Raw genomic sequence first — 15,586 nt, 5'->3', positions numbered from 1 at the left:
CTATAGAGAGTGAAAGCCCAGCTCTGTCAATAGGAATTTTGCTCCTTATATCAATGGGATCAGAATTTCACATTTGCAAAATAAGCACGTTTTACTTCGAAGATAACAAGTCTCTTTCCAAGCTGAATGCAGCTCTTCCATTGGCTAGGTGAGGAGGAGGATGTCAACCCTTCTGCCTCTCAAGAAACACTTCATGGGCAGCCCCTCCATGCAGCCAAGCAATTGGGAAATTCAAGGATGTGCAATGTTTGGCTTTAAACATTGTTCTGATGGAGAAACAGATGCTGCCAAGGTCAACAAGTTATCAGGAGAGCTTTTTATTTACTAGGACTTAACACTATGATTCCAAATCTGAAGTCGTGTGCTGCAAAGCACCCTGGAAAGTGTTAGAAGGCACAATAACTGCAAAAAATACCTGAAAACAGCAGCTTAGGGCTTCTGTTATTGCAAATAAACACCACCGGAGACATCACCCAGTGCATTACGGAGTCAGCACTTTCCCACAGCAAAACTCCTTTCGTGCCATAGCAACACGCGCAAGGTGTCCATCGGGCACGTACAATCCAGCCAAAAGCCTTGACTCGCTGCACTGTTACGCAGAAGACAATAAACTTAACATGCAGAAAAATTCCTCCAATCACTGGCTCAGAAAAACCCCTCTAAAACCCTAGAATAGCTAATGATAAACAGTTTTTTAAGTGAGAGGCTGCTTGTCTAATCCAATATCCTTCTGCATTTTTATTATGTGACCTTCTCTCCCTAAAAGGACACACAAGCCTTACCCTTATCAATAGGAGTTACAGAAACCAAAGCATGTCTCTCGTTTGCTATTATCAGAGCAAAAAGAGGGCAGGCAGAAAATGCCGGACCTCAGTGCAGGACAGCAGGAAAGCCTGAGGCCAGCCAGAACCTCCCTCCAGAGCCCTGTATTTAACCAGCCTCTTTATTTGCTTTGCTTCCATTTCCTCGGCTCGTATATTCCACCCTTTATTGTGAAAAATGAGACAGAGAGAAAAACGAAGATGGGGAATATAGCAAAATAAAGCTATTGAGAAACGAGCCCGGAAGGCAACTGGAATGAACTCTGAAGAAGTCGTTAGCTACCTAACCCCTTAAACAGCCCCAAAATAGGGGGTGGGGGGAGTGGGGAGTGTGCTTTCTTTTTGCATCTCAATCCAAGCCAAACCTTGCATATTTTTACTGCTCAGAAGCACCGCTGGGCTGAAATGCCCATTCCTCGTGGGCTCGCCAGCAGACCCGGCTCAGCTCACCGGAGCTCATCAATGAAGCAATTAAAGCACTTGAGAGGCTGTTTGCCTGATGGCTACATTGAAGGAACGAGACCCCATGGACGTAAAGTTGCTTGTCTCAGGGTGACTCTGTCTTGATGCCACCAGTTTTGGGGATCCTCTACAACTTGCCCAGGATGGGAGGAATCGCCCCCATGAATGCGGGTCTCCTTCTCGCCCCACCGTGCCACCTTGCCGTTGCCTTGGCCGGAGAAAAAGCATCACAAGACAATTTGTCTCCTGAAGTGCTTTCATCGAAAACAGAGATTCAGCCTCTTTGAAACACTTCATCAGCTCGCAGCAGCTGCACGAGCTGCCTCTCCAAGCTCCCGCTGAAACAAAATGTTTTGGTTTGACTCTTTTAATGGAAGCACGTGACTTGGCAGGCAAAAATCTACAAGTTTGCCGCACCTTCAGAACAGAAATAAGTTTAAAAGATCAAATTCTAAATGAAACACTTTGTTTTGGAACAGATGAGATTTTTTTCCCAGCTTCCGATTCGTGGAAAAAAAAGCAAAAATAAAAATGTGCTGATTGGGCTCAAACGGAAATGGATCCCCTTACTTCTGTCTGTCTTTTTTTTTTAAACTGCTGGTGAACTGAAAAATCCCATATTTGCACAGCTGAGTTTGGGAGGCAGCGCCTGTCCTAGGGCTGTTAACTCCCACCGCCAGCCCCAGAGGTACAGACTTGGTTCCTGCAGCCTGTGCAGGGATGACGTTACCTCTGGTGCTTTTATAGAGGGAAACCTGAGCCCATCGCACGTCCACCTTCCCGAGGGGCGAAGCAGGAGAGAACGTTGTTTCGCTGATATCCTCCAACTCTCTCTCTATTTTCTCATTTTCCCTTCTGCAACACTGAAATCAAATTTACAAAGCAGTGACAAGCTACATTTAAGTACTTGTGATGGACATTTCATCCATCAGACACATTGGCAAACACAGTTTCACATTTCAAAGGCAGAAATTACTGTGTCCCTGCAAAGCACAATTTACTCCTTATGTGCAAACATGAAGAATTGCTGAGGAAAAAAAATGCTTCAAATCTTTTTTACCTTCGGGAAGTAACAGCAATTACAATCAGTTACACAGCCATATTTCTTCCCCCTCCCCATCCAAACCTATTCACAAAATCTCATGCCCTGGATTAGATTTAGTTGAAAGAAAAGTAATGAGATTTGTGTTTCCTAGCAAATTAAATAGAAATTGCCCAAAAGAATAATCCTAAAATACAAAATACTGCCTCATCCCACATGTTGCTAATAGGCTTGTGTTCTAATGGCTTATTTAGAAAGAAGGACTTTATTCTTAAATGACATCCTAATGATACACAGTCAGGAACATGAGACATAAATATCTTTCACTACCAAGGGCTTGGGGTTTTTCATATATTTTTTTATAGAATTCTTATCAAAATAAAGGAAACATTTTAAAAAGACTTTGTGCTCTTCTGCAATAGTAAAGATTGAAAATTCCAAATGCTAACTTATCTTAAAGTTATTTTTCTTGCTCTTACTTGTCTCACGGTTACTCCTGCAAAGGATCTCAGTGCTGCCTGCAACACCTCAGCTCCAGGCAGGACCGGTGTGGGACGGAGCAACTCACTACTTGTCAAACCATTCACATTCCAGACAGATGTTTGATCCCACCTGAATGGTGCCAGGACTTTGTGTACCCAGTCCCTGAGGACACCGAGGTCCACGATGTGTGACTCGAGTGTTGCTCCCTGTGATGCTCACATGGGTCTTGCTGCTGGTCCCAACAGCACAGGGGACCACAAGCCCTCTCTTTTGGTCCTCTTAGCTGGATCCAGGGCACAACAGTCATTTGGTGTGGAGATGAACAGGAGACCAAGGCAGACGCAAGGTCCTCCACAAACCCACGTGGTGCAAGGACCATGGTGCCCCCAGAGAGTCCCTGGCTGAGCCCTCTCTGCTGCACTGGGAGCGCAGCCCTGTATGGAGCAGCATCACCCAGCAATGCGGGGTGCAGGACCTTAGTCTGCAAAAGATCCAGCATAGTTTTAACTCGTTTAATTTGCAGAGTGAATAATCTGAGCCAGACTGGCATCAGCCTTAGGAACTGCAGTGATTTCCGCCCATGCACCCTCCACTGCAGTGGCCGCTCTGGCACCGAAGGCTGGCAAAGCGTTTTATGAACTGCCACTCTCTGCCTGGCTCTGGGGAGCTTTGCTGCACAGCCTGTGCTCCTGGACACATCCCTGACATCAAGCGTCAGAGCAGAAAAGCGAAGGTGGTTGAGCTCTCACTGGGCGCCAGCACGCCCAGGAGCATCGCTGTGACCTGCATGGCCCTCGCTGCAGTCCTGCACAGCACCCACCTCCTCAGAGCATCACGCTCACCCTGGGAGATTTGCACCCCTTTGTTTTCACAGGCAGGAGCTAAGTCTGACTTCAAAGGGTTTGTACTGATCCTCTTTGATGTCGCTAAAGCCAGTCAAGCTGGAAAAGCAGCGCTTCCCCACTGGGCTCCTGCTCCGTCCCCCTGTACCCGTCTGGCTGGTGGCTGTGGCTGCAGGGTCCTGCAAAAGCTGACAACTGCTGCACGTAGCGCTGGCTGCCAGCTCATTTAGCTCCAGGAACAGCAGATCCAACACTGGATGCAGCTGCTCATCCTCTCACCTCCTCTCCACCTCCAAACTCTGCCCTCTGCCCCCTCCACTCCCTCCTGCCCAGCACCCATCCTGCCCCCTCCTGCTGTGGCACAGCCAGCCCCACGTTCCTCCCCTGCTGCCCTTCCTCTCCTCCTGCCTTCCCCAGCTCTGACTTCGGGAAAATGCCCAGTGCAAATCCTGGGAGGGAGCATCCTTACACAGCCCATTTGATAAGTCCAGCTTTGCACCTATTTCTCATCTCAGGTAGGGCTGAGACACTCTCAGGGCCCACAACTGGGCAAGGGAAACTGGGAAACAAAGATTTCCAGCCAGAGGGAGAGGATGGCCAGATCTCTTTGTTTAATTCCCGGCATTACTGTCATCTGCCTCCCTCATCTGGACTTGCACCCCGCTAAGCAACTTCTCACCCTGCCAAGCCACTGGCCTCATCCTCAGGAAGATAAATTCCACTTTCTCGTAAGCAGGGGCAAGAGGACCAGGACCACAAACACCCTCGGCAGAGCAGGCTCAGAAGGAGCAGCTGTGGGCGATGGCTGCTGCCCAGGAGCGCAGCAGGACAGGGATGCTGTCTGCTACTGCTGAGCAGATGCCCCAACAGCCAGACGGAGGCCAGGAGCACTAACCTTGACATTGCATTGCTTTCAGTGGCGTTTGAAAAAAATAAGTTCAAAAGAGCCAGGTGAAATCCTCTCCGGATCACTGAGTTTTTCTCCCTGTCATTTTTGCAGCAGTGTTGTGCCAAGACAGTATCCTTCTGTGCCAGTCCCCCACTGTGTCACCAACAGGCTCGTTTGTGACCGCAGGCACAGTGGCACGGGGACTGGGGAGTCAAAGCAAAGCCATTGCTTATGGGGACAGGATCCACAGATGATGCTTGGACCCAGAGGTCTTGCAGCACCCCAAGCAGTGGCGGACGTATTGCTCTCCTCCCCCCTCACAAGTATCGTTGCTTCTGGGTAAACTGAGGCACAAAAGGATCAGCAATGGCCAAAACATCCCAGTGAAGATCAACAAATGGATAACTGGACTCCTGCTTCTCTGTATATATATTTAACTCCTAAACTTCATTATTTAGGGGGCAAACCTATTTCTGAATGTTCGTCTGTAGAGAGCATGTACATGCAGTGCAGTACAGAGGTTTTTTGCAGATGTTTGTGCTTTGGTGAGGTGACTGCTCCGATGGAGGCAAGGGAATTGATTCAGGTTTGTTTATGGTTTGCTATGACTTGATTAAAGCTGATGTGCTGAAAGACACAATGAACTTACACAGCCTAGCTAAAATATCAGAGGGGCACCTGGCAGTCCACAGCATCACAACCACAAAAAGGGCATGTGCAGAGTGTGCAGAGCATCACGATAACCTCCAAATCCTCAAGTATTTAAAATCATGGTGATTAAAGGAGGAACTTGTGAAGCCTAATGCTGACTAACTATAGGACACTGTGTGACTGCAGACCTGTCAGCGCTTGCGGGACCCTCAGATCTATCCTGCTCCTGCACTTTGCCACCATCCACACCAGTGCTCGGGTTCTCTCGCTCAGGTCGGTGCTGCTGGGATGCACCGGCACGCTGAGCCATCCATCTTCTGACTCGCTCTGAAGGCAGCTTGTCCAGGCTCTTTTCAAGCCACGCATCAGCCCCCGAGCCCAGCACCGATAAGGAGTCCCCAGGAAATGAAATAAATAGTGAGCCGTTTGCTTGGCACTCAGCGTCACGGAAGGGATGTCTAAGGCAGCTTAAACACAGGCCAGAGTCCAGGTTCATGCCTCTGTCTGTGTAGTTAAATAAGAATAAAAGGCTTATTAGAGTCATTTTCAGTTGGGGACCAGCTGTTTGACTCTCAGGAGCTGCTGTGGATTGTGCAGAGCTGAGGTTTCCCCAGTGCCCTGACCCCACAACTTGGGAAGGAGCCGGATGGCTGAGACGTTTCCTGCCCGATTCAAAAATGAAGCACCATCATTTCCATTTCTGGGATGGGGAAGCTGTTCCCAGGCTGTTGTGGATGGAAATCTCTGTTCCTGTGGCACTGCCAGCCCTGCTCAGCCCCTAAAGCCCCAGACCTGGGCTGGAAATTGGTGTCTCCCTTTGGCAGGGAAAGATGCTCTGGACAGATTGACCGTGTCCCAGACGAGCTCACTGGGAGCTGGACCAGCATGAAAAGGTGTGCTCAGAGGTGGCTGTCTGGCTGGGCGCGCAGAGTACAACACACCAACACCCCACTGTACCCACAGCTCTCCTGTGCCTTCAGCTGGAAAACAGGGGAGAGAGCAGCATTTAGTCTCCTTGCTTAAATCCCAGGGGGTGTGTCACATCCCTATGTGTCTGGGATGCAGACACCCTACCCTGGCCCCTGTCCTCCCATGCCCAGCTAAAAGCCACTGCCCAGGGAGTACACCTGCAGAATAACAAGGTAGCAGGTAAGGATGAGACCCTTGAGTCCACACAGCAACACTTAGTGGAATAGGAACAACTTGCTAAAGCCAGGGTTTTAAGGCCTGAAGGATTGAAGGAACTTGTAAAATTAATGATCCAGCCTAGAAGCTTGCATAAAAAATTAAAAATCCATATTAAAATTTGTATAAACATGTCGCAGCAAGATTTAAATGCCTTTTAAAGCATGTTTAGCTCTTGATCTGAATTTGCTCCATTCCCGTGGCCCGAGGCAACGCGGGCAGCGAGTTATCAGCTCACTCCACCGAGAGCCTGACTCGCAGGCGAATGGGCAGCATCTGAAACGGCTGCGAGGAGCATCAGCCCGGCACCGAGGCCTCAGCGGCATCTCTGCGGTGAGAGCCAAAACCAGCAGATTTAGAAGGAGACGGATGAAGACCCAGCCTGCAGCCCTCTCCCCAAAACCATCTTCTTCCACCTCGAAGATGCTCTTTCTCAACTACCACAAGCCAGAAACCCTCAAGCCTCTGACCGAGGATATCTGAATATCCACCACTAATAACTCACTTGCTCGCCAGCCAGTTCCTATAACTATGTCAGCATAGCTGGAGTTCAAACAATCTCTTTAATTGTTGTCCAGATGGTGTCCCTGTAATTCCAATTTGTTGGCAGCCAATCTCATTTTATTTATACTTTCTTGCTGTAAGGACTCTTTCCTCAGAGCTGATGCTGATGCCTGTTCTTGTATTTGGGGGGCAGGGAGGTGAAACATCCCCCCTTGGCAGAGTGGGTGTGGGGCAGGGGGAACAGAGCCACAAAGCATCTGCAAGCTCTTGCCAAGGCTGCACCCAAAAAAAACATTTATCCCCCTGGGTAATCAACCTGCCAGAGAACTGGCACCTTGTACAGGGCTTGGGCTGTAAAGCACTGGAGGGTGGAAATACTTGCTGTTCTGGAGTTTTCCCCCCATTCCATAGCTTTCTGCCACCTTCCTGCTGAGACTCTCTAGTGCTGGAGAAAACCCAGTGCTGACCTTCAAGCCCCAATGGTCCCTAAGGCAATGCAGCAGCTAACATCCCCAAGACAGGGTCTTGCTCTCTGCTGAAACCCAGAGGAGCCAGACCCTTCTGGGCACAGCCACTTTGGGTGTCCAAGCATTATCATTGCCAGTTTTTGGTGGGAAGTGCTACTAATTTCAGTGAAATAAAGCTTTTCTGGAGGCCAAGAGTGAGAGGTCGGTGATGCTGGGGCTGGATGGACAGACATCTGTCTCTCTGCGGCATGCAGGACCGCTCTGTGCGAGGCGAGGGGAAGTTTCCCAAGCCAGCGTGGGGGAACTGAGCCACGCCAGATGCACTGCAGCGGGGCAGGGGCCTCGCATCTGCTGGCTGCTCCAGTCAACGCTGACATCTGGAGACTACTAATGAGGCTGGGGCAGACCACAGTGAATTATAACTATAAATCTCTCCCTCGGTGAATTCTCTTGACCCTCATCAGGGCTAAGCCGGCAAGCAGCCTGGGACAGGGAGCCACAGTTCCTCCATCAGCAACTCCTTTCATCCACTGGACACCGTCTGGAGCAAATGTGCACCTTGCAATAAAATAATACTATGCAGAATTTTAATACTGCGCCAGTTTTTGCTATTCTTAAATGGAGGCTACTTCATACCTGAAACTACCGAGTCCCAAAGAAACCCACACTGTAATTAAAATATGTTACTGGAAAACTAGCAGAAGGAGCTCAGCAGAAGTGAGAGTTACAGCTGCTTCTGTCCGCAGAAGAATTTGCATAGTGATGCCGCAGTTTTATATTCAGAGACATGAAACACTATTAAAGCCCAATATAAGACATAAATTATTCCATTTCCAGCCATGATCACTCACAGTGGAGAGGCTGTGGATAAACCCTCTTTAAAAAGAACTCTGCAAAAGAGAAAATGAGCTTTATAGAGTTTCATCCAGTTAATTAACAGGCTGCTTGCAGTGCTTACACTGAAGCACGGTCTTGGAGATCCATGCATAAATCCACATGCCGGCCGTCAGAGCATCCCAGTATGGCCGTACCCCAGCACACGCTCCCCCTTGCTATGTCTCCTATCCCAGGAGAGTATCCTTGCAACTCCTTCCTCACCAGCAAGATGTTCCTTCTTTCTTATTTCTCTCTCTTTCCACTTTTCCAAGTGTTTTTTCTTCCCATGGACAAAAAGCCATGCAGAGCAGACTCAGCCTTGTTGCTGCTACATGAGTCAGTCAAGTGACTAATGCCTCTCCCCCTGGGCTTCCCTCCTCAAGCACACTGCTTCTCCAAAACACTGTTTGATCTCACCTGGGACACCAAAGATAATCACTCAGCCACTGACACGGTGCAGCCAGCTGGCTGGAGGGAATCCACCTGCCCCTTTACCTCCTGCGCCCATCAGCAGGATTAAAATATCTGCTAGCAAACAAGCAGACCCGGAGAAAAATCAACACCTAGAGAGAGATATGAGGAGTTGCACGGCAGCCCTGACTCTGCAGCATGAAAGAGGCTGTTTACCGAGCCTTCCTGATAACATGAGAGTGAACTAGGATCTGGAGCAGCTACAATCCTCGTGGCCCGTGGGGTTTCTGCTAAATAACAACCCCCAAACGAGCCCACAAGATGACAGTGCTCTTCAGCATCAGAGTCCCTCCTTTCCTGGGACTTACAACATCCAAGGGCCATCATATCAGACATGCGCAAGATGCTAAACACCCCTGATTTTGGCCGTATTTTCAGAGGCAGGGCTAGGACAGTGTGGCTGTGTTTGCGACGTGGGACTATTTTACCCGATCCCCCCCCCCAGCAGGGACCCAGCGTGTCACCAGATCCACGACTGACCACCTCGTCGTGCTGCTGGGACTGCAGAACCAGCTGCAGCCCCAACACTTCTTCAGCCACTTGTCATTGCCTGCATTATTGGCAAGCAGGAGACAACTGTTAATTTAAAATCCATGTAGGCATCATTTAACCATGCCCTTTAAATTATTTCAGGAGCTGTTTCTGAAGCCACTCACAGTTCACTTCTACACAGGAGCCCAAGAAAGAGCATCCCAATTGAGAGCTTCTGCAGGTGACAGAAGGGGGGGTTGCTGGAAAGAAACAGAAACCAGGTAAAGCATGTCCTGCAACATGTTGTATAATCTATAACGATAGAAACGTTCCCTGGTGAGGGAAGTCCCCAGATTCCTGCCTTGAAGTCTACTGCACCCCAAGGTCCTGCAGCCAAGAGTTTTGCCCCCATCTCATGCATTGCTCTGCTGACATCTCCAGTTTAGGCAGGCAGAACATGCACTGGCATTTCCACTCCAGATCTCAACCTTAAGGACTCGTTGATGTCTACAACCAGGAAAAAAAAAAATAAAAAATGTCTCCCAGCCTGGAAAAAGCCTTGTAGATACCACAGACCCTATGTGGAGCAGGGGCTACGTGGTCTAAGGCACCAGATGCCAACAGCTGTCCTGCCGCCATGCAGCAACATTTCTTCCTGCATGGGCTCTGCTGATTTTAAAGGAATTTGGGTCAGGTAAGGATTTATCACGATGTCTTTCTGGACAAATAGCTGCTGCTGTGGTTCACATTTGGGTTTTCTCTGCAAGGCACTGACTAGCATGCATTTCACAGACACTTTTTGCAAAGCCTACTTATAATGCATGTGCTTCCCTTCAGGTGATATTTGTCAGATTCCTACTATGGAAATGTTTTTACCTCCTGACAATACCCTTTAGATAGCGCCTATGGAGGTGGATGACTCAAGCTTGACATGATTATTTCCATCCACCATTTTTTATTAAAAATACTCCTAGCAGTTCGTAATGTGAGGACAGAAGCTGGTTTTACAAGTGATGTGGAAACCACAGAGTATGCACAAACTGTGCCACAATTTTATGTCAACCAACAATAGCCAGAAAATCTATACATAAAACAGTTCCTCCCAGCCTTAATTTATAATCTCATGCATAGAAACCGCTAAGCATATGGCAATAACATCCATCTGAGCCCCCACCGTACTTCGTGGTCCCTAAGAGACAGGTTATGGATGGCCTGCCACTTTCAACTTCGTCATTTACTTGATGTTATAAAGTTAAGTATCACCTAATATAGCTCTCTGCGAGTTAATTCCCTTTGTGACGGTGACAGCTTCTAAAAGCCCTCATGCTACTACAGAACCACAAATAGCAAACACCGCTGCTAGGAATAGACAAGCCATCAGCAGAGTGACCCGCTATCTCTCCAGCCCCTTTCCTTGCTGCCAGCACAGTATTTAAAGAAGGATGGAAAAAAACAGAGTGGAGTTAAAGTCGACAGATGGCTGATGCAAGTCGGAAAAGTTTTCATGGGAGAAAAATAACGAGTCGGAGAAGAGGCAGAGCAGCACCCTAGGCACACTGCTCCGAACGGCGCGTGTTCATCCGAAAACCCGGACTCCTTCCCCCTTATGTTACTTGAAGTCACAAATATTTTTCATTTCCTGATCTCCATATTATCCTTCACCCACTGCCCGCAGGCTGCTAACACGGAGTATTAGTGGGTTTTCACTGCAAGGCCGTGCATGGGGAGACACGCTGCGTTCCAGCCGGGCTGCGCAGCACCTTCACCCTGCAGCATCCCAGAGCCCACACTCACAGAAATCCTTCCTAAAGTGAACAGCATGGAGAGATGCAATGCTAGATGTGAAAAAGAAAAAAAAAAATCTGCTAGAAAAAAATCCTGACAGATCAGGCACTTGTTGGAGCCTTGAGCGCAGAGCAGCATTATAGAAAATTCCCACCGACTTCCCCAGCTTCAAACCTTTAATAATTTAATATGTGTGACTGGAATTTCTCAATAGGCTGGAACTCCCTCGGGATCAAAATCTCATTGAAAAAGAAACCAAGGAGAATTCGGCATCTCTTTCCCAGCCTGTAAGATTAAATGCAAATATGTTATTGGCATCAAGCTATCACAGCTTGATATATCCACAAAGCTCCCATACACTGACATTAACTTCTCAAGGAAGAACATTTTGTTACTCACCCTGAGACAGTTTATGCTTAAAGGCAGAAAGACTATTGCTGTTTTAGGTTTGGGCAGTAAGCAGTGGTACCTTCACCGATTACCAGCACACCCAGGCACTGATCTAGTCTGAGCGACAAAACACTGCTGACCCAATATTACATATAATTTCCAGTGGCTAGGCTGTAATTGGGTAGCTGGCACACAGAAAAGTATCTCCAGCTTCTTATGCTGCTCTGGCTTTAGCAGACATGAATCAATTTGGTACCACTTCTGTGTTTGCAGGCGGAAAAAAATGGCCTGGGGTTGAGGTCTTCTCTGCTGGGCTAAGAACTGGGGCATATCTTCATGGCGAAGACACAAAGCTCTCGAAAATAGGTGTTTGTAAAGCAAAAGGCTGTCAGAAAAAATATAACTACATTCTAACAAGAAGCCTGTGCTTAACAGCCAGAGAATAAATGGATGATTAGTTAAAGAGCTCTAACCATTCCCCTGAAGAATGAGGGGGATACTCTTTGTGAACAGAGATGAATGAACTCTGCTGCTCTCCAATTCAATAGCACAGTTATAATGGGGGATCAGCCACATTAAATGGATGCAGCACTTGCATTAACAGCGACTTGGCCACTGCCTTCTCAAAAGACAGCTCCTCTACACCTGATTCACTTCATTTGCTGTTAATTAGCGGAGATGATCCCCAGCCTCTTGAGTGTTGGTTTCTGCTTAGGGAAGGTTGGTCTGGGCATGGGGCTGTGCCTCGCTGCCTCCTGCAGCCGCTGCTCCCACTCCGGAGCTGCTGGTGGGAAGATGATGCTGAGAGGGCTCTTGAAGCTTGCAGACCACATGATGTGGCTCAGGCTGACAGCAGGGAGACATGGGAAGGATGGAAATGAGATTGGGCTCCCTTCCCACGTCCAGCCAGAGACCATTTCCATGCAAACAGCAGGGGAACGAATCAAGGACAAGTTTCCCTCATGCAACGGGATGGCCCTGACAGTGGGTTGCAGCCCTGATGCCACTTGAATCAGCTCTTGACAGTTGTCTGCAAATCTCAAGGGCAGTTACAGCAGATGTGCTGTAATCAGGGGAGGCACAGCAGAAAAACCCTTGTTCTCTGCATTTGAAATAAGCTGTGAGACATCATCCAAGGTCCTCCTGTCTGCTCAGCCAACCCCTGTCATGTAAGCTCTATCTTGAAATGTAATTTGTCATCTATAGGATGCACGGAAGCTGAGCTAGTTCAGTTCTGCTCACCAACTCAAGTCTTCAAGTGAAGCTCCTGTAACCCAGAAGAGCCCAGAAGACCCCTCTGCAGTCCTTGTGGTCCCGGCACTGAAAGTGGTTTCTCAGGTTGCAACTCTCATACAAATTGCATTCAGCACATACTCATTGGGAAGAAGAGAAGCAGTTACAAGTATTCAGAAAGCACTATTTTTACCTAAGATAAGCTTGCAAACCAAAGCCAAAGTTTCCAAGTTGAAAAGGCTTGAAAACTGAGGTCTGATTTACCAAAACACAGGTGAAAAGTGGGAGGGTGGGCAGAAATGTTGACCTTATGTTTTGCCAAAATGCCTCCAACCTGGAAGGACCATTTCCACCTTGCACCATTCCCTTGCTCATTTACTCATCAAGTTCTCCATTGAGACCATTGATTATGATCATGCCTTATACCAAATGTCCACTGGGAAGCAAACCAAGAGGTTCAATTTGTTCCACAGCCCTCAAAGACCAGCTGTCAATAATATTAACTTTTGCTTAGAAACGACCCTCGTGAGCCACAAATCGCCTAGAAAAGAGACATTCCCACCACGAACCAGACTGGGAGTCTACCTGGCCTCACATCCTGTCTGCAGGGCAGAAGGGATTAGCAGCACAGCTTCTAGAGAGGAAATCATGGGATCCAACAGGCAGCAGATGTGGACAACCTCCCTGATGGCCTTTGCCAGCCTCAGACTGGTCTGTGCTCCCAATCACTGACCTGGAAAAGGGAATTTTAAAGCTCTTTCCAGCTTCTTAAGCCACAAGCCACCTCCACACATCTTGTTATATTAAGACACAGAGAGAAACCTCACTTTTGAGAGGCCGCAAAGCAGATTAGAAGACTTGCTAGGAAGACAGATTCAACTCTGCAGGCTCCCAGGAAGGGCTAAAGACATCTTTATAAAAAGATATTAGCCTAACTTTTTCTCTTGCAAAGTTTTGCCCATAAAAAGCAGCCTTACTCTTTCAAAAAGCTGCCTTATTTCTAGGCAGAAGGACAAAATCTGAGGCTGAAATCAGTCTATAGCTCTCAACATAACTTTGGTCAGGGAACTTTTCTTTGTCGCTGATCTGCTGAGCCATCTCGCTTCTGACCTGCCTTTTGCTCCTTGCTTCATGGGGACAATACCTCCGGTTACTGCAGGACAAAGCTACAGGGAAGGTGAAAATGAGCCTTTCCCTGTTCCCAGCCCCTTTGGAAAAACACAAGGACGCTGCTCACCATCCAGTTCCTCCACGGAGATATTCGCTAGCTGTTCACTGTCGCTGCCAGCGGAGAGTGAGCGGTTCAGGTAGTTGCCTTTGTACAACAAGCCAGCTGTTACATGGTGGAATGGCATCTTCTCCCTGACAAGACAAGAGGGAAGAGAAAGGTTGATTGAATTATTTGTCTTTGTTTTATTCGAATAGCGCAATAGCCTGCCTTGAAAGAGTAGCTGGACCAAAGCATCCTACACCAGGGAACGTGCACTGAAATTCAGTGCATGACTGATGGATTGCAGATTTTATTTAGTGCCTAAGACAGGAGCTAAACAAACAAACAAAAAAGCAGCAGCTTCTCTGTGTGCCGAATGAGAGTTTCCAGAGACAGAACAGCGGTGCCTTAGGAAAATGTGAGTCTCTACCACTTATACTGCAGCTTTCAGCCTAGAGATTTGCTATTTGATAGTAATTATATAGTGCATAGGGGTCTACACTGACATGCAATTAAAAAGTCATAGGATCCAGTAGCATGACTTTCAAAGCCATGCAAGGGTCTGGACACCAGCTCTCAGACCGTCCTCTGGAGCATCTAGACCCCTAAGATGGTTCAACCTCCCCCTGCCCAGGGCATCTGCGATGAGCGAGACACCAGTGCCTCCACTCCAGACTTCAGGGGCCCTTGCTGAAAGAAGAAAATTCACATTCGAGCAGGGCCCAACAAAGAACATTTTCATCTCACAAATATGACAGCTAAGGAAAAATACTGCTCAATAGGAGGCTGTAGCAGGAAAGTGTTTGCAAACTTAGCAGGTATAAACACCGCAGCCTAGTGAAGGGCAGCCATCTGCACAGACAAAAGTGGAAATTACTGTCAGCAGCACTTACACATTGATTTAGGATACACAGGAAAGAGGCAAGTTTGCCAAAGTCAATTGAAATATTAAGAGGAAGATTTGTCATACCCTTGGCTGGTTTCAATCAGCACAGCCCCATCATGGGCTTATTGCATTTTATACTGTACATTTCCAGCAGATATAAATCAGCAGAGGTGACAGAGCCACCCAGACGTCAGCTGAGGATCTGGCCCAGGGTCTCTGCAGGGGCTGGAAGGTGGCCAGGACACGCTGGGCAGTATGGCTTGGAACCGACCATTAATATAAACGTATATGGCGACTTTGGCAGATCTTGCTCATGCCAGTGGGGGACACACTTTGGAAACAAACTCCAAGGGTGTTCGCGCTACAGCCATGCCGGGACATCAGCTTGCTTTGCCATAAAGAGATAAGTGCCACCTACTGAATCGCTCTCCAGCCAACACTACAATTACAAGGATGATCTGGCTCTTACTCAGACATATGTTCTTACCACAGTCAATAAAACAAATATATTTATACATATATGCATGAATTTTGTAACAAGTGCCTCTTTGCCTCACTGAGTTAGTAAAACCTTTAATAGACTCACCAAGAGCAAAGTAACCTCAAGACACAGGAACAAGAAGAAGAAAAGCCATGAGGTTTCTCTTGCACTGCTTAGCACGTATCTAGAATTTCTCTTGCAGTAATTATGTAAATAAATCCTAATTGTAATTTTAAGTATTTTTATTTGGGAGCCAGTTTCTTCAGCAGCACATTAGAAACCTTAAACAAGGTTTTCTTTTTCATTAAGCATATCTGTAATTTCCCAGCACTTGCCAATTAATGTATTTCATTCTGATATATTGCTTGCTATGACATATTGCTCTGTGCTAAGACAGGAGTTCTACCTACCCACTGGGAGACACATAGGCAATCCCA

At 47.6% G+C, this 15,586-nt stretch overlaps 1 protein-coding gene across 4 annotated transcripts in view; it reads right to left on the bottom strand.

The window, feature by feature from the left end:
- The window catches only part of CALN1 (calneuron 1), a 157,308-nt gene that overhangs the window by 101,781 nt on the left and 39,941 nt on the right, over window positions 1-15,586 (bottom strand). For 3 of the 4 annotated variants that reach the window (XM_054847955.1, XM_054847957.1, XM_054847958.1), the window contains exon 2: window positions 13,810-13,934. In XM_054847955.1, the coding sequence (XP_054703930.1) occupies window positions 13,810-13,927 (118 nt within the window). In that variant the 5' untranslated portion in view covers window positions 13,928-13,934. The remainder of the gene's footprint in view (window positions 1-13,809; window positions 13,935-15,586) is intronic. The other variant, XM_054847954.1, reaches the window with a different exon arrangement.

The sequence above is a fragment of the Grus americana genome, chromosome 19, assembly GCF_028858705.1.
Source record: "Grus americana isolate bGruAme1 chromosome 19, bGruAme1.mat, whole genome shotgun sequence".
NCBI classification, from domain to species: domain Eukaryota; kingdom Metazoa; phylum Chordata; class Aves; order Gruiformes; family Gruidae; genus Grus; species Grus americana.
The sequence above is the reverse complement of the archived record's forward strand: the minus strand, read 5'-3'. Positions and strand labels throughout refer to the sequence as shown.